Source organism: Monodelphis domestica, chromosome 6 (assembly GCF_027887165.1).
Source record: "Monodelphis domestica isolate mMonDom1 chromosome 6, mMonDom1.pri, whole genome shotgun sequence".
In the NCBI taxonomy this organism is placed as follows: domain Eukaryota; kingdom Metazoa; phylum Chordata; class Mammalia; order Didelphimorphia; family Didelphidae; genus Monodelphis; species Monodelphis domestica.
The window spans coordinates 142,401,177-142,424,300 of record NC_077232.1 but is presented as its reverse complement, the minus strand read 5'-3'; the positions used below and the strand labels follow the sequence as shown (position 1 = coordinate 142,424,300).

The window sequence follows — 23,124 nt, the reverse complement described above, 5'->3', positions numbered from 1 at the left end:
TAAATCTTTGTGACTTGAACATTAGACTTTTCTATCAGAGCACTTACCATCTATCTTCTCTGCTATGTATATGTGTGCTAGTGGATGCCATTCAGGGATCTATTACATGCTTTGGATTTTTCAGTGAGCTGATGTTTGAGATGAATTCCAGGATAATTTTATGCAATAAGAAAATTAAATCTTGCTGGTTAGGATGCTCTTAAAAACTGGTCAATAAATGAAACTTAGTTTATAAGTATTTACTAATTTCCAACCTATAAATACACAACACTGAAAGTCTAACAATCAGATCTTGAGAACTGTATGCACCAGCTCTAACATACCCCTAGCATGGATGGCTTAACTCCCCCCTCAAGACACCAACAAGCTGGTGAAGATAGCCTTCACCAGGCTCTGGATAGACTAGAGCTTCGAATGGTAGATTTTTAGCCTAGCAGAAAGTTTTCTGCCAGTCAGACACTTCCTTCTCTGTGCCTTCTCAATCCTCCCCCTTATTAATCTGTTATTAGTTATTAGTGCTTTCCCCCTTTTAAGTTACTTTTCTTTATTTTATATATGTTGTATTGCCCCAGGAAAATGTAAATTCTTTCAGACCAAGAACTATTCTGTTTTTCTCTTTTACACTGAGAAGTACTAATATAGTGCTTCAAACATAGCAAGCACTTAATATTTGTTAAATTCTTACACAGAATCTGCTTCTATCTTGAAGCAAACAATAGAGTGGTCTCTAGCTATTAGGCTACTGGTTGTTTGTGGGACCTAAAAGGTATCTCATGAGAAGATCTCTCACTATCCCTACCTTTCTGAAGACTAAGGAATTTGATAAATTGTTTTGTCCCCACCCCCCCCCCCCGCCCCCCAGACCTGGCAGCACTGCCACCAACCATCAGCCAAACATTAGGAGCTGAACCAGGACCTTGGATAGCCCAAGGAAATACTGTAACACCTCTACCATACAAGGAAGCAAACTCAGGAAAAAATGAAAGCTCTCACCACCAAAGTCCTTGGTACTGCAGTGGTTCTGTATATCATTTCATCAATCAGAATGACAGTAAAGAATGATGTATTTGCATGTCAGAGCCATCAAGAAAGATAATGCATGAAAATTTCTACTCATTGTAAGTAAGGAGAAATCATAGGGTTTGATGTGGTTGAATGAGAGTAGGCTATTTTTATAGGAATCAAAGTGACCAGGCCAGGTAGAGCTCCACTGGAAGAAAGTGATTATGTTGTAGATTGGGCATTATTACCAACACATCCATTATAAGTAAGGACTGAACCTTCTTGTGATTCCCTTTCCCCCATGGGGCAGGGGGGGGGATGAAAAAGAGGAGAGAGAAGGGAATGGCAGCAGTAAAGGATTCTGTCTCACTCTTGCTGATGGGCAGTTTGCTGAGGCTCAGAGTAGGCTGTGGAATTTCCTGTCTTATTGCGTGAAATAGACATTTGGCCATGGCTCGCACACATAATGCTGTTCTCTTTTCTAGTGTCCTTCAGGGTTCACTGTGCCCAGGATTTTCTGATTCTTTTCCTGATATACTGTTCAGATTTGAGTTTTCTAATTGACTTCTTCCCCTTCCTGATTCCAAATCCTATTTTCCAATGTAGTTTCCCTCATGCTAATAGCATATATTGCTGAGATTTGGGGGTGGGTGGAGAAAAGAAGGATAAAGTCTCAGAAAGATCATAAATTCAAGTATCAGTTCACTGGTATCCCGAATATTGCCCAGAATATCAAAGAAGACCTCTTTGATCACATTCTTTCTCAGCAATTGGAGAACCAAGTTGGGAGCAATAGCCCAAACTTTCCTGCTGTGGTTGCTTAGAAGGAATGGGAAAATGGCAAAGAGGGAGCCAAAGTATTAACTAAAAATCCTTGTTCATCCACCAAACAGAGAAGTGCTGAGTGGTAACTGTCTGGCTTTCTAGGAATATCTTTACCATCAAAAGGACAGCTAGATATTGCAGTGGTTAGGACAAAGCACTGGACCTAGAGTCAGGAAGAACTGAGTTCAAACCCAGCCTCAGATACTTAGTAGTTGTGTGACCCTGGGCAAATCACTTAGTCCTGCTTGCCTTTGTTCCCTCACCTATAAAATTGTACTAGAGAAAGAAACAATAAACCACTTTACTGTCATTGTCAAAGAAACCCCCAAAAGGTCATGAAGAGTCAGATATGACTAAAAAAAAGAGTAAGCAATAACATCATCATGAATATGTTTTTTTAAAAAATGAAGCACATACACATAATCCTACTAACACCAAAGAAATGTCCAAACAATAACATGGATGAATAAACTAACTAGAATTTCAAGATCAGAACATCTATTCTTAAATTAAAAACAAGAAATAATTAAAAAAAAACTTCCATCAAGCTAAGATTTCAGGGCCAGTCACATGAAAGATAATAGAAAAGAATAAAGAGCAATCTTCCCCAAAGTCAGCATCATCCATCTGGCAAAAATGGTGGGGAAAGCACCCCCAAATTAAAGTTTACTTTTCACTATTCATTGTTGTAGCAATTTTAAATGCAGTGAAATCAATACCCAGCTGAGGGCACTGCTGTGTATATTACAAAGCTTCATTCTGTCTCAGTTTTGCAGTTTCAGGGACTTCATAGATGACATGTATTGCCTCTGGACTGAAACAACTTTACATTTATAATAATCTACCTTCAGAGAGTCTGCTAGAGCTTGTGTTCTGTTGGCATAATCTAACACTACTCAGTGTTACTTCCATCAGATTTTTCTCCAGTGATTTACCATGATGAAACAGTTGTTAGAAATAAGATTTTAGGCTGAAGAACCTCTCTCTGACCCCCACCTTCATGTGGCAGAGCCACTAGTTTTCCAGCTTTTGCCTCTGGCCATGTCTTTCCCTTCAACACCTTCATTTTAAGTGAGGAGAAAAATAATCTTTTTCATTTTCTGTGGCTTTGATGGAATGCTTTTGTGCTATAAGAAATGATAAATAAGATGATTTCAGAAAAGGCTGGAAAGATCTGCAGGAACTGATGCAGAGTGAAATAAGCAGAACCTGGGAGAACACTGTACACAACAATAGCAATATTGGATGATTATTATCTGTGATAATTTGGCTACTCTCAGCAATGCAATGATCTGGGACAATTCTGAAAGACACATGGCAGAGAATGCTCTCCACCTCCAGAGAAAGAATGGTTGGAGGCATCTTTCACATCAGTACATTTATGATTTTATTTAAGGGTTTGGATTATGTATGATTTTGCTCTTACAACAATGATCAATAGGGAAGTGTTTTTTGCATGACAATAAAAATAAAATTAAAAATAATTATAAACCTTAAAAAAAGAAAGAGAAAAAAGAACAACAAATATAGAAGGCAAACACACTCAAAGAAATTAGGAATACAGTATTTTTCAGTGCAAAAGTCAAAGTAAGGTAAGAGATGATGAAACAGGAGTTTCCCCAGCTTCATTGTTGGCATTAGTGATGGCCATCACTATTGTACATTGGATTAGGTGCTGCCACATTGTTCAACTATGATCTTTTCACAGAATTTCATCCCTAGTTAGGGGCAAAGCTAAGTACATCTCATCTCTCATTCTTCATCTAGCCATGCCATTCATTCTCAATTCTTTTATTTTCATCTCTGCATATTTGCTTACTTCAAAGAGGATTTCAGCTCTCTGCTTCCTTTAGAAAGAGAATAGAAGGAGAATGTCTTTTAGTCTTTGGGTCAGAATACAATGAAGACTTCTGGCTTATCCTATAGGCCTTCATTCCAGTTGCTTTCCAATGCCTTCAGTAGAGTGGGTCTACAACAGTGTGCAAGTGATTCTGAGTTCTTGAAAGCCCATAGCACTGGAGCACAGACTCTTGTAAGTCCGATCTGCTAAAAAAGGCTGGTAATGACCCATAGGCTGGCAGGATTTTCCATAATACCAAGAGTTCTTGCCAATAGGGTCAAGAGGTCTCTGAAAGTGCACAGTTTATAACACATGCATATTAAACCACACATACAAGCTTACAGGCACATCACTGCTCTAGTTGCTGGTAGGAGATTGTCAAAGAGCAGATTATACAAAAAGGGCCATCTTGAGAGAATGTGTCATTCTGTAGCCATCAAAATGAAGCCCATAAATTGTCAGAGCACTCCATGCTGTCTAGTATTAGATGATCTTGATTACTTACATGACATAAAGACCCAGAGCTTTAATATATTCAGAGAAATAAATCACAAGAAGCTTTGGGATGCCAGAATAACTGTAACAATCCCAATAAATAGTTGCAGGTGCAAGTTGGAAATTGTTCTGTTCCTCTGGGAAGGATCAGTATTCAATACAGTCAGCTAAGATATTTTCCCACAAGGGCCATCACCATATTTGTTGTCATAAAGACTGTAGTGGTTATCTAGCTGATATTTCTAGAATAGCTAAGCTTTGAATGATAGGAAATCTTTTGCAGCACATTACTACAAAGCAACAGACAAACTTCTCAGGAAGGAACTGCTTTATATTACTAGGAAAACACATCCAAGGCACTTATATAATTTGCAGAGCTCAGCTACAGAGGCTTGCCAGTAGATTTCTCTGTGGGTTCTCCAAGAAACTATAAGCTTACAAGTAGTTATCAGCAATGGAGAAGAGCTGGAGGCTTTGGGGTTATGAAGGTGTGAGAAAAGAATAGCATGCAGGTACTGTTCTAGGAAGGCATCATCTGTTGATTGTGTAGCTGTGGGACAATAATTAAGGGATTGGGGAAGGGAAGAGAAAAGAAAGGGGCCCCAGTTGTGGGGCACTCTGCCAAGTACTTTACAAATATTGCCTCATTTGATCCTAACAACCACCTTGGGAGGTAGGTGCTGTTATTATCCTCATTTTATAGTTGAGGAAATTGAGGCAAACAGAGGTTAAGTTACTTGTCCAGGGTCACACAGCTAGCAAGCATCAGAGGCCAGATTTAAAACTCAGGTCTTCCTGCCTCCAAGCTCAGTGCTTTCTCTACTCTGCCACTCTCTATCGTCAACAATAGGAATCTATTTTGCAGAATGAGTTAAGAAGACATTTCTCAAGACTTGTCTCAAATCTCTTTATCCAAAAATTTTGGAAGATTTATAAGGAAATCTAGAAAGTGTTGTACATGCTGTTTTGCCTACACCTAGTCTTGGCTCCTTTTTTTTTTTATCATGAATCATTCTGGGTGAGGTGCTAGGAAGCCAAAAGCTGTGGTCTTGACATTATGATTAAGTCATGGAATGGGGTCTAAATAAGGTCCTTAATGCAGATGACCCATATGATTGCCATATTGATCAATTCTACAAGCATTCATCTCGGCTTTACTTGATGACAACAAAACCATTAGATGTACCCTCTAGAACTATCTGATGTTGATCTTTGGCTAACCTTCCTAATGATTCATTAAAGCCACAAAATGGTTTATAGGCTCATAAGATTTTGAGCCAGAAGAAATAGGGCCTTATAGTTAAGTCCTATTGCCATACAGATGAGGAAACTGAAAACCAGAAAGAGGCAGTAACTTGTCCAAGATCACATAGATAGTAAAGTGACCAAAGCAGAGTGAAGGAAACAACATAATTCTTCTCTACTCATGGAAACTGCTGAAATGGAAACACCTATTCCCCAAAAGGCACATTCTTGTTGGTTAAAAGATTATTAGCTAATGCTGTATATTTATATCTTGAGGTGGGGAAGGTTTACAACATAATGCTGTTGTTTCCTTTGTGTTCCTTAGTATTTTTGTATCTTTTGAATCTCATTACTTGATATTACAGTGATTATTGAAATAAAGTAGTTTGCAGTAATAAAATTCTGTCATTGAAGTTCTGATCATTCTTTTCTGTTGCTCTTATCAATCAACAACACAACCATTCTCACTCCCCTCCTTCCATAGCATCTCTTCATTTTGCCACATAGGCCTATGCTTTATTCTTATATTTAGGGTCAGCATTTACCATTTTCCTATTACAAGGCAGACAGGTTGAGAATCAGCCATATCTTGAAGAATTATTCTGAATTAGAAGAAATAATTAATCAATTTGTTTCCCTAAAAATGAGTTAAATGATATTTAAGCCTAAGTGTTCCTGTGGTTATCTTAGAAATTGCTGCCTATTAATATAGATGATGAAAAATCTAGAATCATCACATTTTGATCTTGTGGTCTTTGTGGTCCATTCCCACAGAAGATTATGAAAGGAACATTGTAAAGGTTTCTCTTATCTTTCACTGACAAAGAGAATCACAGTATCTGGGTAAACTTCTTGAGGGCAGGAGCCATTTAATATTTTGACATTTTATTGCTGGTGTCTAGCACATAGTAGGCTCTTGATAAATGCTAATTAATTTGTAGTTATATTACTTAGGATAAGGCATTCCTGGACTGACTAGTATTTGTATTTGTATAGTGCAGGCTCTGGAGTCATTCTCCCAACTCCTACTTGTAATGGAAGGCAAAGGAACTACTCAGCAGCTACAGTTTCCATTTAAAATGTCTCTTTCAGGTTCCCCATCACCAACCATGTTATAATGGTAGCCAAAGAGGCATCTTTTGCTAGGACCCACATGACCAATCAAGCACTCTATCAAGGCATGCCAGGGGAGTTATCTGCAGCATTATTTCCCTAAATGTGATAGGCAAGATAATCACTAAGAGTGGTGACCCAAGAGAATTCTCATTAATCACAACTCACAACTGACAACAAAACCCCTCAAGGAACTCATCAAGGTAGAGTCATTCTCTTTGCCAAAATAAAATAAGAAAAATTTTGATTTGACAGTTGTATTTTCATTATCTTCTGTGGGAACAATTCTGCCATCTGCTACCTGATTGACTCTGAGCAAATCGCTTTGGGCCTGAGTTCCTCATTTTATAGATAAGATGGACTTGATGTCCATGGTACTGTTTGGTACTAGATCCATAAGCCTATAAGCCTATGGCTTACAAATAGTTTCTAACGCCATCTGCCATGTGTGGTCAATAGTGTGCTTGTGGCTTAGTTTCAATATTTTTCTATTCCTGTGTCTGTTCTGAGATGATGTTATATGTGATTTATAAGCTCTACGCTTGTGAAAGGCATACCTGTCACCTCCGGTACTGTTTGATGATCCTGCAGAGTCCCTTCCCAATAGATATGTCCCCCCCAAAATATTCTCTTGGGTAAGATGGTGATAACTACTGTTCTCCATGTAAGCTCTGCAAGGTAAGGGAATAGTTTTCTTTTTGTCTCTGTATCCCCAACACCTAGCAAAATGCTGCAAACATAGAAGGGGTTTAATAAATGCTATTTGAAATGAATAACAATAGCTTTTTTCACTGTGCCTTGAAATTTGTTATTTTATTATGGGATTCTCTTTGATGTTTTTCTTCTTTTCTGGGGGACAGGTATGAAGCTGGATGTGTAATTATAAAGAAAGGACACTGGCCAATGGAATGTTACTTGGTACTTTCTGGAAAATTAGCAGCTGTATCAACTTTAAATGTTGAAAATCCTGACTCAGAAATTTTAAATGAATTTGAAGAAGGAGATTTTGTAGGGGTAAATAATTACTAAGAAAATTTTAACTTAATTAACTTTAAGAATGCTTTTGTGCTTATACTGAAATGATTACTAGGGAAACTTGTGGCATAGTCTTCTAAAATACTGGAAATTTTCAGAAGTTGAGATGCTTTTTCTTTAAAAATTTTTTCAAATTTATCATTTGTTTATTTTTAATATTCTTTTTCTTAAACTCTTACCTTCTGTCTTAGAGTCAATATCAAGTATTTGTTCCAAGGTAAGAATTAGGCAAATGGGATCGAGTGATTTGCCCAAGGATACACAGCTAAAAGTATCTGAGGTTAGATTTGGACCCAGGACCTGCACTCTCCAGGCCTGGTTCTCAATTCACTGAGCCACATAGCTGCCCCTATTGCTTGCACATAGCTATTTCCCTGACATGATAAGAGATAGCACAATATAGTGGAAAAACTGAATTGGAATTGCACAAATGTGTATATTCTAATTCTGATTCTGCCACTAATTAGCTGAAGGACCTTGGGAAAGCCAAATGATCTCACTGGACCTTTGTTTCCTTATCTGTAAAAATGAGTAATTTGGAGTAGCTGACAATGAAAATTGTTCTAAGGTTCTAGTACTCTATAACTATAGTTAATTTTAAGGGGTGGGGATATCAGAACAAAATGCATGATCTTTTTTCATGATTTCTTTGATTTATTTATTTTTAATGATCAGTTGTTCCTTTTTTCTCTCCTACCTCCCCCACTCCCTGGGGGAAAATATATATATATGTATATATATATATACATATGCATATATATATATATATATAATCCTGTTTTATAAATACAGCCAAACATTTGGTCATATTATATTGGTCATGTCTACAAATGAATTTCTTAGCCTACATGTTAGTCTATTATTTGATATGAGATGGGTAAATTTTCATTTATTCTTACTTATTTGTTTGTTTATTTATTTATTATTGTCTATCAGTCCTCTGGACTCTTTTTTGATCATTTAATTGGTTAGAATTCTTATGTTCTTCAAGACTATTCACTTTAATATGCTGATGTTATAGTAGAAATTGTTCTGGTTCTACTTGCACCACACAAATCTTTGTGTCTTTGAAATTCTTTTCCCCCTCAATTCTTATAGCATAATAACATTTCTTAACATTCTTATATCACAGCTTTTTTCAATCATACCCCAATTAATAGGTATCCCCTTAGTATCCAGTTTAGTTTTATTCACCACTATAAAAAGGTTTGGCCTAAATAATTTTTGTATGTATAGGACTTTTTCCTCCTTTTTCTCCTTTTTTATGGCATATACCTAGCAATATAGCTGTATCAAAGGAATGCCCTCTTTAGAAACATTTTGTGCAAAATTTAAAATTCCACAATGGTTGAATTAATTTCTAGTTTCACCAACATTACATCAATGTGTCTGTCTTTTTTTAGTCCTTTCTTCCTTCGTTCTTTCCTTCCTTCCATCTTCCTTCCCTCCTTCTTCCTTCCTTCTTTCATTCCTTCCTTTTTCTCTCTCTGTTGAAAAACAACTCTAAAAGGGTTCTGAGAGGCTATCTATTCTAACCTCTGAATTAAAAAAAAGAGGAAAATGAGTCACACAGCTATTAAATAACATTCCAGGGTCATACAGCTAGTAAATGTCTGAGGTAATATTTGAACTCTGATCTCCCTGACTCCAAGTCCAGCTCTCTATCCATTGTGACAGATATTTAGCTGTTGAGCATGTAAGAAATCATATATGTCATTCAGGAAATATATAATTGGAAAAGGGGTGAGAATACATGCTGTCAAAAGAATAAGGTAAATGGAGCTTGCTCTAGAGAACTAAAATTTAGAGGGTACTGACACCACAGGGAGTCCTTCAACAGACAGAAATAATTAAACTGAACACCTAATCAGAAAAAATAATTAGTTAACAGACAACATATTTCCTCGCCCTCACTACTACACTCCAGCTAAACTCTTCCTCAGACTGTGCCTCACTCCTACTTTTCTTTCCTTCTCCAGTGGTAGACTACCTTGTAGTGTCTTATTGGTATCCTTACCCACACCCATGGGTGCAGTGTCGCGGGACCTCTCCATCCTCCCTATGCAGTCAATGCCCTGCTGTTTTTCTTTACATTAGACCTTGTGTTGTGAGGTCCCAGGTCAATTTGCCTCTAAAAATTGCTTCCTCCATGGAGTGATATGTGATGTTTGCCCTAGGCTATTTTATGTTGCTTTCCCTGGGCTCCAGAATTGATAGTTATGTCTCTAGCTTCACTGATTTTAAATCCACAGGATATTTAAATACCTAGAAGATTTATAGGAAATCATGAACAAGAAGCAAGCTGAAAAAACATGGCAGGTTGTAATTTGTACTGTTAGGGATTGTACTCTCATCACTGAGATAAAATTCTGAAAGTCTAATCTAAAGCTTCCTAAAAGCTAAGACCTCTTTTTTTTTTTTTAGAAGACAAATTAATAATTATTGGGACATTTGGTTATTTTGTAAAGGGAACTTGATCAGTGACATTTATCTCTTGCTTTATCAATTTCTTAAATTCAAAATTCCTTAAAATTAATTTAAATTAGTTTCACAGATGTAAGTAATTGAAAGTGAAATTCTAGTTCAATAGAACCATAGAATTTTTTAGCTCTAGACCCTAGAGATCACCTATTCTCATCCTCTTATTTTGTAGATGAAAAAATCAAGTTCTAAAGCTTCCATTATTAAAGTAAAGAGCATGAAAATTTGGATCTAAAAGAGATATATTTCCTTTTTATTTTTAGGAAACTTGTCTCTTGCCTTATACCAGACGATTTGCAACAATTGTATGCAAATCAAATGCGGAACTTCTGGTAATAAGTAAAAAGGTAAGGACACTGGGAAAATGTGATGATATTCATAAATATGTTAAAAAGAATACTTATCCGTTTACTCTTCAAATTAGAGATTTATAAGAAAATGGAGAATGAACCCTAACTAAAATGCCAAATAATTAATGTCAAGCTATGTGTTTCAGATTATTAGGGCAGGGGAGGTGCTTTGGGATTAAAGAACAGAATTTCTTGATTATCATAGTGGAATTTAGGGAGAAAACCCAAGAGGGTCAATACTCACTAATCTGGGATCTTGAGGATGGGGTCAGATAATATATTGAACAAAAGAAGGAAGGGGTTTTTCCTTCTCTTTAAATGGAGAGGGGGTTGAAAGGTTTGTCTCATTAGAAAGATGTAAGCTCCAGTGAAACTATTGAGGGGAAATGTGGTAAGGGAAAATGGATGCTGAGGTGTAAATTGAAGGATGGAGGGAAAGATGGAAAGATCTCTCCCTCCCTTGGGGTAGCTGACATCAGAGCTTGAGGTAACCTTGGAGAGACAGAAAGAAACTTTCTCTCTCTCTTTCCACAGGATGTTTTTACAAACTATATCCCTGGAGTCCTAATGTGAGCACAACTGCGGGGAAAGATCTTGTATCCCAGACAGCAGTTTCAGAGCAAAGGGTTTGTAGTCAAGCCCTCTTCTATGGAGGGTGATGGCAGACCAGGTCTAGTTTGTCACAGATGGGACAGGATTTACCCTTTGGATTCTGTCCCTTATCCCTCAACCCCTTTCTATAATGAAGATTGGCCAAACCCAGATCTGACTTAAACTAAGATTTATTTTGGAAAAGGGAAAGGAAGGTATTGACAGAAAAGGGGAAAGGATGCCCTGACAAGCTAAATCCCCCAACAGCCGGATTCAGAGGTTAGAGTATGAGTCCCAAAGGACTCTGCCTCCTTTCCAGCTGTCAGTCTTCTTTATTTATAATCCAATATCTCTAATCTCTAAATACAAGCCAAATCCAAAGAAGGCTAAGGGAGACCCAGAAAAAAATAGGAAGATTGGCTCAGATGAGAGAGTCCAAACCAAACTCCTTCTGCGTCAAGGGTTCTTGTAGGCATATGGAGGAAAGGTAGTAGAAAATTCCTTGATGGAAACAGGTTCAAAGATAGGCAGGAAAATCTGGCTCTTCTCCCTCTTGTGACTTCCAGATCCCCTCAGCCACTCAGGACAAGTCCTCTCAGCTTCCCTTCTAGAGCTGGAAGTCCTGGGGCTGGCCAGAATTCTCCTCAGCTCACAGTTCTCTACCTACAATCCTTTGATGTCTCTCAACTGCTATCAAGCTGCTTGTCTATCAAACATGCAGGATTCTATTCAGGTCCCCTTGCCATTCTTAAAATATTAATAAGGAGTCAACCAAGAGTGAAAAACAAGCCATTTATTCTGGCTGCTTTGAATGACCAATTTTGATGAGTTCTTGCCAATTTGTGGGACCCAGAGATTCTCTGGGAATGTAGAGATAGTAGATGAGGTTCTTCGTTGCTTTAGATCACTATTATTACTTGGATCCTGTGGAGTGGAAGGAACCTCGTGACCTTAAGGATAACCCTTCTCCTCAAACTCTAAAACCATAGCTTGTCCTCATATTTACCATGCACTACTAATTGGATAGAAATAGTCATTTAAAAACAAAACATCTGTTCAAATTCTAATATGAAAAACAAAATAAAGTTTTGTGAAAATTATTTTGAAATAGTTTTAGTTGCCTGAGGAACTAAAGAATATGAGACAAAAGGATCTATGTGCTATATTGGTATATTCACATTATAAATTTCTCAAACTTGGCATCACATCTCCTTAATCCCTTCACTCATGGTAAGCCTGAGCAGTTCCCTCATCATCTATTTCAAAATCCTTGTCATACTTTTAAATTGTTCTCAGACACAGCACTACTGTCTTTCAGGAATAAATGACCTGTCAAATGATACAGATTGTATCCTCTAGCTGATGTAAACTCCTTGAGGCTGCTACAGTTCAATTTTTGGCTTTCTCAAACTTCTATTGTAGGACCTTGCATCTATAGAAAATGCCTATTAATAAATGTTGAGTTAAATTGAATCTGTGTAAATTTTACCCTCTTATCTCTCCCCAATAGAGTGTAAGCTACCTGAGAGGCCAGGAACTGTTTTCATTTTACATTCTCAGTGTTAGCACAGCATATTGCATAGAATAAATAATTAGTTTGTTGAATCAAATTCATTTGAACTAAACCAAAATTTAAATATACAATACATAGTTCATGGTCAGAGCCTTTTAATGAGCCAGCTACTAGTTTTTATCTACTCCTAGCTAAAAACAATTGTGGATGAGTTGTAAAAGAATAAAATATTTTAAACTAAATCAGAAGGAAAATCATCATTGGAACTCGAGGCCCACCCTTTCTCTCATTTCAAACTGGTTGCTAGCTCTACAGTTATGCTGCTGTGCTGGTGCAAATTTTGACAAGTTTTCAGGTAAGTTCTTTTCTGGTATATATATATATTTTTTTTTCCTACTAGGAAAAAATATATTGACTAGAAAAATACATATATATATAGAGAGAGGCTAGAAAAATAAAACTGGATACCACAGTGATCCTCCTTTGGCACCAACTTTTAATTGGTAATGTGGTCTTCAGGGTGAAGCATAAACCAGAGAGCAGGTCATTGTTTTAATGTTGTTTTCATTAATAAAACCATATTAGTTTCTGTTGTTCAGTCATTTGATACCTCAGACTCTTTCCCAAAGTCTTCAGGAGTTGTGGCTACTGAGGAGGCAGAGGCTCTGATAGGTAGGTCCTTGAGAAGAAATTGCCAGGACTCATAACAAGTACTGAGGATACTCTGGGGTAACCCAATAGACTTAATAGCCAAGCCTGTGGTCAATCAGATGAAAGCCCTTTTCCCTTTAAGAGCAGAGATTAGTATGGTCTCAGAAAAGTCTTGTCCCCAAATTCAGGAGAGTTCAGTCCTTTATGCTCATTCTAATTACCTATCTCAGAATAATAGTCAGTTTGGTCCCTCCAGGCCATCATTATGGCAAGATGTGCCCGTGAGTTCCCATAAATCGTCAGCTGGAATGCACCAGGACATCAATCTGTTTACTACAATGCCACCTTCTATGCCTGCCAAGACATACTTCAAACTCTCCATTCCAGCAGCATTAGAATTGATGTGTCTTAGGCTATATATAGCAAACTGTGTGCCAGCATATCAATTTCCTTAGAGAATCCCAGAGAATCACCTAAAAATTTAGTTGAAATAAGTAACTTCAGCAAAACTGCAGGATATAAAATAAACCTCCTCTTAAATCATTACCATTTCTATATATTACCAACAAAGCCCAGCCGCAAGAGACAAAAAGAAATTTCTTTTAAATTAATGGTAGATAACATAAAATACTTGGGAGTCTACTTCAAAAGACAAATCCAGGAACTATAAGAACTCAATTGTAAAACCCTTTTCACAAAAATGAAGTCAGATCTAAACAGTAGGAAAAATATTACTTCCTCATTGTTAGTCCATGAAAAATAATAAAAATGACAATTTTACCTGAACTTATCTACTTATTCAGTGCCATACCCATCAAAATGCCCCAAATAATTTTATAGAATTAGAAAAAATAACAAATTTTTTTCTGGAAGAACAAAAGGTTAATTTTATAAAGGGGATTAATATAAAAAATGTGAGGGGGAAGTGCAGCCAAGTGGCAGAATAGAGGCATGGAAAGTTTGAACTTCTTTTAGAATCGTCTCCTACCAACCTTAACATAAGCATCAAAACAAATATTGTAATGGCAGAAACAGCAAGGGGACAGAGTAAGACAATTTTCCTGCAGAAGACAACTTGGAAAGTAAGCAGAAAGGGTCTATTTTACTGAGATGAGAGGGGAACACAGTCCACAGAGAAGCTGTAATCTTGCTACAAAAGATCACCAGTGCAAGCTGATAGAAACCCCCACCCCCCAAACCCCAACTTCTTAAGGTTCTGAACTTAGGCCCAAGTCAACAACAAGACCCTGAGCCCTGCCTAAGTCAACAACAGAGGATCCCCATGCCCACCCCTTAAATGTCTGGGTATCAGCACAAGACAGTCTGCAGTGTGCCAGGCAGGTGGAAGTCAAAGGGGAGCCCTGGAACCACTGCACAAGCTTATGATGAGGCCCTAATACCAGCACAAAACAGCTCATAGTGTCCTGGGCCATGAAAGCCATAAGCAGGCCCTGGAGGAGACAATCAGCAGAGAGAGTTGACTTCCAGAACTCTTAACCTATAGGCAATATACCACCTTGGAAGAACTGAAACCTGAAGACACACAGAACTAGAGCAGCAAAGAAAAAACTGAAGTTTCTACCCTGAGAAGAGAGCCCACTTATATAAGAGCAAATTAAAAGTCAAGAAAAAGACTGGGGAAATGAGCAAGCATTAAAATCTCCCCACCTAATCATAGAAAACTATTATTGAGATAAGGAAGAACAAGACACAAGCTCAGAGGGGGCAACGAAATCAAAGTAGCTACACACAAAAGTTTGAAGAAAAATAGAAATTTGCCTCAGATGCTTGAAGAGTTCATAAAGAACTTCAAAAATTAAATAAAAGAGGAACAGAACAATGAGGAAAAGAAATGAAAGCAATGCAAAAAAGTCAACGACTTAGAAAAGGAGGCACAAAACATAGTGAAAAAAATCTTAAAAAGTAGAAGTGGCCAAAGAGTAAAAGAGGAACAAAAATCCAATGAAGAAAACTCTTAAAAAATTAGATTTGGGCAAATGGGCACTAATAACTTCATGAGATCAAGAAACAATAAAAATAAAAAGAATGAAAAAATAGAAGAAAATATGAAGTGTCTTATTGGGAAAACAGCTGACCTGAAAATAGATCCAAGAGACATGACTTAAGAACTATTGGACTACCTGAGAGCCATGATTTTTAAAAAGTCTAGATATCATATTACAAGAAATTATCAAAGAAAACTGCCCTGATATTCTTGAACAAGAGGATAAAATATAAATTGACAGGACCTGCCTTCCAAAATAGATCATCAAATGAAAACTCCCAGGAATATTATAGCCAAATTCCAGGATGTCATGGTAATGATTACACAGGACTTAGCAGATTCTACATTAAAGGATGAGAGGGCATGGAATATGATATTCCAGAAGAATATGATATTCTAGAAGATCATAGTAATTTAGTGTTCGATAAATCAAAAGATCCAAGCTTTGGGGGCAAGAGCTCACTCTTTGACAAAAACTGTGGGAAAATTAGAAAATCATAGGACAGAGACTGGGGATAGACTAATATAAAATATCAAGATGAGGTCAATATAGGTATAGGATTTAAACATAAAAGGTTATAAAGGAAGAATTTAGGACCGAACAAAGGATAGAGGGCAGTGTAGGATGTAAAATGGATAATTTAGATCATATTAAATTTTAAAAGTTTTGTACAAATGAAACTAATGCAACCAAGATTAGAAGGGAAGCATAAATCTGAGGGGAATTTTTTTTTATAAAAATGTCTCTGATAAAGGTCTCATTTTTCAAATATAAAGGACTAAGTAAAACGTATAAAAATATGCCATCTCCAATTGTTAAATGGTCAAAGGATATGAACAGGCAGTTTTCAGATGAAGAAATCAAAGCCATCTGTAGTGATAGAAAAAATGTTTCAAATCACTCTTGATTAGACAAATAAAAATTCAAACAGATGTGAGGTACCACCTAAAATGCAGAAAAGGAAAATGATAAATGTTGGAGGAGATGCAGGCAAATTGAAAAACTAAATCACTATTGGTAGAATTGTGATCTAACCCAACCATTCTGGAGAACAATATGGAACTTATACCCAAAGGGTTCTAAAATTGTGTATCCTTTGAACCAACAATACTACTAGGTCTATATCTCAATGAGATAAAGGGGAGAAGGACCTATTTGTACAAACATATTTATTGCAGTTCTTGTATTACCAAATAATTGGAAATTTAGGAGTTTTCTATCAATTGGGGAATGGCTGAACAAGTGGTGGTATGTGATTGTTATGGAATTACAACTGTGAGAGACCTAGTAATTCTCAACAATTCAGTAATCCAAGACAATCCCAAAGAATCATGATGAACAATGCCATCTGTCCTGCAGTAAAGAACTGATAGAGTCTGAATGCAGCCCAAAATATACTATATTTCACATTCTTTGTTCTTTTTTTTTGGTTTGAGATCTTTTCTACAAAAATGGTTAATATGGGAAACTGTTTTACATGATTGCACATGTAAAATATATATCAGATTGCCTACCATCTCAAGGATGGGAGAAGAGTGGAAGGATGGGACGGAGGGAGAGAATTTGGAACTCAAAATTTTTAAAATGAATGTTAAAAATTATTTTTTATATGAAATTAGTGGGAAATGAATTATTTAAAATTTTTAAAAAAGGGGGGCAGCTGGGTAGCTCAGTGGATTGAGAGCCAGGCCTAGAGACGGGAGCTCCTAGGTTCAAATCTGTTCTCAGACATTTCCCAGCTGTGTGACCCTGGGTAAGTCACTTAACCCCCATTGTCTAGCCCTTACCACTCTTCTGCCTTGGAACCAATACATAGTATTGATTCCAAGACAGAAGGTAAGGGTTTTAAAAAAAGTTTTTAAAAAGGGGGAAGAGAAAAAAGAAACTTCTACTTATTTTGTAATTGAGTGACATATTCCAATCTTTGTTTACACCAGGAAAATAAGCATAATATCAAAATTCAGATCATATTTAGCCTTATTCTATCAAAGAATCTTCATACTCTTCACCCACACATTTTGCAACTCACCAATTACTTCTTTTTATCAAGTATCCAACATCATCAATAATTTGTCTCCTTAGTTTGCTCACCAACCTTTTATTAGCTATTTAGATGAATGTATAATCTCACTTATGTCCCTAGATCAGATCATAATTTTCCTTTTTCTTCCAATCCTGCATAATTTTGATCTTTATCTTTCTACAAATCTATCTTTGAGTATTTCTCCAAAGCTCTGGATGCCCTTTTCTGCTTCTTTTCATATCTCAAGGACACCAGTATCCTAAAGTTATTCAAGTACTTCCCTTATTCCCGGCACATAACTGGCCTTCCTTATTTTCTAGGTATTATCTTTATAAGATCAATTATGAATCAATTATGATATAGAATCAATTATGATTCTATAAAGATAATAGCAGACATTTATCCAGTGCTTTAAGATTTTCCAAGTACTTTACATAGATTATTGCATTGATTATCTTTCCTTCTCTTTCTTCATCTCTCTCTCTCTCTCTCTCTCTCTCTCTCTCTCTCTCTCTCTCTCTCTCTCTCTCTCTCTCTCTCTCTCTCTCTCTCTGTCATTCCCTAGATTCATCTTCTCAAACTTTTTTTACTATTTGGAAAGAAAATACTACTTGCAATTTTCTGTCATTCTCCATGATATTTTGAAACTGGGATAGTATTCTAAACCTTTGTTTAAAATATACTTTCATTGCTATGTCTCTTTTTAAATCTAAGCTGATTCAGAAAATAGAATTCTGAGTTCTTAGAGTTTCACTTTTGTCTATTTGCCTATTAAAAATTCCTGACCAGTCAAGAAAATATGGGTTCCAACCCTTTCTTTGATATTTTATGGCTATGAAGTTGGAGGCAAGTCACATGACCTCTCTTTGCCTCAGTTTCTTCATATATAAAATATGAATAATAATTTAATGCCTGCTGTACTTAGTTCATAAGATTTCATGAGGCTTAAATGAAATAATATAGGTAAAAACTTTGGAAAATTTAAAGTAACATAGCATATGTCAGTTATTGATTAGCTTTTTCTAATTTGATATTTAACCTTGACTCTATTTAGGAAATTCTTTGCACAGAAAACTGATTCTGAAAAGACTTTTATGCTTACAGTTGTTTTTCGTCTGTTAGAAGAGATAAACTATAATGTTTTTTCTCTTTTCTAGTATACTTCACTGTTCACTGTGAATATTTCTGATGTTTTCTGATTCTTTTCTTGAAGTGTGCTGTTCATATTTGAGTTTTCTAATTGGATTCTTTCCTTTCTTGATTCTAAACCACATTTTCTAATGTAGCTTTCACCAGTTTCCCTTGTGCCCACTTTCACAGTGAAGGGACCAAATTATTGACATATATATGTACTTCATTTGAGTGTTCTTGTCATTCTTCATAGAAGTTCTCTATTCTTCATCCCCTTAAAGGATTTTGGCATCAAAGCTGCATGTTTTTGTGGTTTGATTATGCTCACCATGAATATTGCAAGTCTCAAAGAAAAAGTGTACCCCAAATGTTTCTTACCACCATTAAGTATATGAAGAAACTAAATTCAATTCTTTTATTCCCTTTTTCAAGGGGAACCTGTGTCCTGCTGTTTTGCCCCTGACTTAAGTGTAAATTCTGTCTTTGGGTTTGGTTTCATTTATAGCAAGAATGTCATATTTATGTTCTTCAGTTCCTTTAATAGTATGTCACCACTGAGGTTGGATGAAGGTAACATATTAAAAGATCATTAAAATTCAAGTTAATGATCATGGACAATTGGAGGAGTGCACATCTGGCACTCTCTGCCCCTTTATCAGCCTTTCCACCATGGTCATTGGGTTAATAGAAAAGGGTCTACATAGGACTTAGAATCATTTTGTGGTTTTGTCCATTTCTTAGGTCACAATAGTTCAAATAATGGCCCGGCTTCTATTGAGGATCATTTTTCACATCAATCAAAGTTGACTCTTGGATAAGAGGCAGAATTTGTCACATTTAAAGTTTGATGGAAATTGTTATATTTTATACTCTAATGTCCTTCAAAAACTCAGAGTCAAGTCCGCAGTGGGATGAGGCATTGGAATAGGACTTTTGTAAATAAACATTTTGTTATTGTAATTTCAAAAAATTAAACTGGCACAAAACTACAAATATTTATATATTATATAACATATACTACTATACGACATTCTATATTATAATTATATATTATATATGTATTTCTATATTATATATTATGATGATTTATATTATGCTACCTATATTTGATACTTATAGAGGTTTAGTAGATTTTTGTTACCCTATAAGTTTAAGTTAAGACATGCATGTAGATAGAATCACAGAATTTAAAGCTAGATCAGATTTTGAAGATGTAAAAGAACTTCCTTATTTATCCCTGAGGCAATTGAGGTTCAAGAATAGAAATTGTGAAGTCACAGGGCTATAATATAATAAAATGTTTAATAAATAAAGAAATAGATATACATATATGTATGTATATATATGTATATAAGCTGATAAAAAAAATTCCCCTTTCTTTACACTACTCTCATTATATTGTAAGTGTTCATGTTAAGGAAGAAAATCTGATTCTGTTCCATTTGGCAATCACAAAGCATCTTACCTCATTGGCACACTTAGCTTGAGGGAAAGTTTTTTTGTTATTTTTAAGATGTGATTTCAAATGCCTCCACCAAAGTCCTAATCTGTTGCCTTGTTGCGGTCTGAACATCACTATGCAATCCTGATGACTGTGTCAGTGGAGGATGAGCTCTGGCACATCTTGTCAGATTGGAATGCCTCAGAGAACTGGCCCACAACATATTTGCCATCTTTTTTATGGTCTGTGTTTGTAATCTTTGCAACAAAATTCTGAGGGACTCATCATCATGAGGCTGGCTATTAGGAAATGACTTCTTTTTCTTTTTTTTTAAACCCTTTATCTCCTATCTTAGTATCAGTACTATGTATTGGTTCTAAGGTATAAAAGTAGGAGGCGCGCTAGGTAATGGGGGATAAGTGACAAGGTCACACAGCTATGGAAGTGTTGGAGGCTAGATTTGAACCCAGGACATTCCATCTTTGGGCCTTGATCTCAATCCACTGAGCCACTTTGCTATCCCTGAAATGACTACTTTTGGTTATAGTTTCTTATAAAGGTATCTATTTAGAAAGGAGTCCTTAACTTTGTTTTATCATGGACTCCTTTGGTACTCTGGAGGAGTTTATGGAACCCTTCTTAGAAGAATACTTTTAAATGCATAAACTAAAATAAATAGGATTACAAAAGAAGCCAATGATATTAAACTACCATAATCACACTATATTTTATAAAAAACTAGTTAGTAGACCCCTGGTTAAGAACCCCCATCTAAAGTGTGGAGGGATTAAAATCAGCATTGGGGGTGGAAGTACTCATACTGATGAAACCATTTATTTTCTGAACCATTAAAGGACAAGATTATAAATGCACAGGAATTCTTGTAGCAGTTTCAAAGAGGATACTATAATTTCCTTTTTTATTTTAAAAATATTTTACAGCTAAATCTCATGAGGCAATGAGCCTTAGATTAAGGTTGATAGACCAGTAACTGATCTAAGTTGGCTTTTTTCATTAACTCAAGATAAATGGCTTTCTCAAGCTATTTAGGCCATGTATTCCTACTTGAGATTTATAAATCGTGATGTGCCAGGTACTAGAGCTATTGCTTAGTTGATCCCTTGGGACAACTGAAGTGAAAACATCACTTAGTCTCTTTTGAGCTGGCAGTCCTATCCAGTGCTTGAGCTGGCAGGAAGACTGTATGTGTATATATATATATATATATTTGGGGGGGGGAGAGATATTAATGGCAATGGAACCTTATCTAGAGGTACTTATTATTGTCAATGTGGTCACAACTGTAGGTTAGAAAGTGGCCAGGGAGGAAAAAAAGACATTTTGTTCAGACTGTAAGTAAAGGAATGGAGTTGTAATTATCCATTTATCCATTGTCTTTCCTTCCTTCTTCCTTCCTTCCTTCCTTCCTTCCTTCCTTCCTTCCTTCCTTCCTTCCTTCCTTCCTTCCTTCCTTCCTTCCTTCCTTCCTTCCTTCCTTCCCTCCTTCCTTCCTTCCCTCCTTCCTTCCTTCCTTCCCTCCCTCCTTCCTTCCTTCCTTCCCTCCCTCCTTCCTTCCTTCCCTCCCTCCCTCCCTTCCCTTCCTCCCTCCCTCTCTCCTTCCTTCCTTCCTTCCTTCCTTCCTTCCTTCCTTCCTTCCTTCCTTCCTTCCTTCCTTCCTTCCTTCCTTCCTTCCTTCCTTCCTTCCTTCCTTCCTTCCTTCCTTCTTCCTTCCTTCCTTCCTTCCTTCCTTCCTTCCTTCCTTCCTTCCTTCCTTCCTTCCCTCCTCTTCATCCTCCCTCTGACCCTCTTTCCTTCCTCCCTTCCTTTTCTTCTATCATCTATCTAATGTATACTATATATGTATAGATCATTAAGCAGTTTGGGGGGGGGGATATCTTTGTCAGTACTTATCAGATAAAGTTCATGAGAATTATGTTTACTTCCTAAGATAAATCATTCTTTGGTTTTCTTCCCCTCTTCAGAAAAAGATTATTGGATAATTTGGCTTGAAAAATGTCATGGGAAATTTCTTGAATGTTTTAGCATTAATGTATGTCAGCTTTAATAGACTAATGTTGCCACTTAAAAAAAAACTGAAACAGCTCTCTGATTGACTGAAATAATCATGGGCATTGTAAGCACCATACAATCATATACCCTATGAAAAAAAGTCTTATGAATACAATCATATGCAGGATGTGGTTTTCTTTTTAAATATTATATTTGATTTATTATTTATGGTATAAAAAAGGGAAGGTGAGCTCCATTAACCTTGTGACCTTTATTTTTCCCCAAGCAAGATAATTGCATTCTAATGGAAGTATATAAATTATAGGTATTGTAAATATAGCTCTCTAAAGAATGTGACGACTTGCTTCTGTCATTGAAACACTCTAGTGGGTTTTAGCAGCAATTTACAGGCACATTCGATATATTTCCCAAACAAAACAGAAGATAAATTGGCCCATATTTTTGCATCTGGAAATTCTTTATGGTATTCTTAATGTTAATAATATTTCATTCTGTTTATAAATGTCAGTTTCTTTTACTCAAATATTTTATTACATTTATGAATGAAATTGGAGCATTATAGCAAATGGCATTGTTATTTCTTCCATAGACTATCTCATTAATTATAATAATATGATAAGTATGTAAGGTATTTTTAGCCTTTTGCCTGAAAAATACCAAATAGTGCTATATGTCACTCCAAATTGATTTGAGTCAAGCTACCTGCCTCTCTTCATACACTAGAGCCTTTCTTTTCCAATGAGATCATACCATCATCTAGACATAGAGCCAGCTTTGTAACTGAGGTCCAGTCTAGCTTCTCAGTTCTGGTAGAGGGTGCTTTGAAAACTTTGCTGTCACAGTGAAGCAAAATGAGGCAAATTAGAGAATGTCATAGCATAATCCTCCTTTCTGTGAGGATAAATCATATGCATCCTTCATAGCCCAGCTAAGTCCATTAATTCTATAGGTATTTCACTGCTTTGAGTCAATCCACCATTAGAATTAATCCAACCACTAACTTTCAAGATTTTAAATGGCAAAAATGTGTGTGGAATATAATTGAATTTTTAAAAACCACTTTGCTAATTGGGAATGAAAAGAACATTTTATAAGGATAGAAAATTTAAATTGCTCGATGGCACAGTGGATAGTGCTGTTCTTGGACTCAGGGAGACTTGAGTTCAAATCTAGACTCAGCTGCTCACTCGCTGTGTGACCCTGGAGACATCATTTAAGCCTATTTGCCTTAGTTTGCTCAAATGTAAAATGAGGATAATAATAACATCTACCTCTTAAGATTATTGTGAAGATCAAATGAAATAGCAATTGTAAAGTGCTTAGCATATAACCTGACACATGGTAAGTGCTA

The 23,124-nt window shown here is 36.3% G+C and overlaps 1 protein-coding gene across 4 annotated transcripts in view; it reads left to right on the top strand.

The window, feature by feature from the left end:
• LOC103097375 (uncharacterized) overlaps positions 1–23,124 on the top strand; it is a 150,492-nt gene that overhangs the window by 62,112 nt on the left and 65,256 nt on the right. For all 4 annotated transcript variants that reach the window (XM_007496430.3, XM_007496429.3, XM_056802642.1 and 1 more), the window contains 2 exons: positions 7,381–7,534; positions 10,300–10,383. In XM_007496430.3, coding sequence (XP_007496492.1) covers positions 7,381–7,534; positions 10,300–10,383 — 238 coding nt within the window. The remainder of the gene's footprint in view (positions 1–7,380; positions 7,535–10,299; positions 10,384–23,124) is intronic.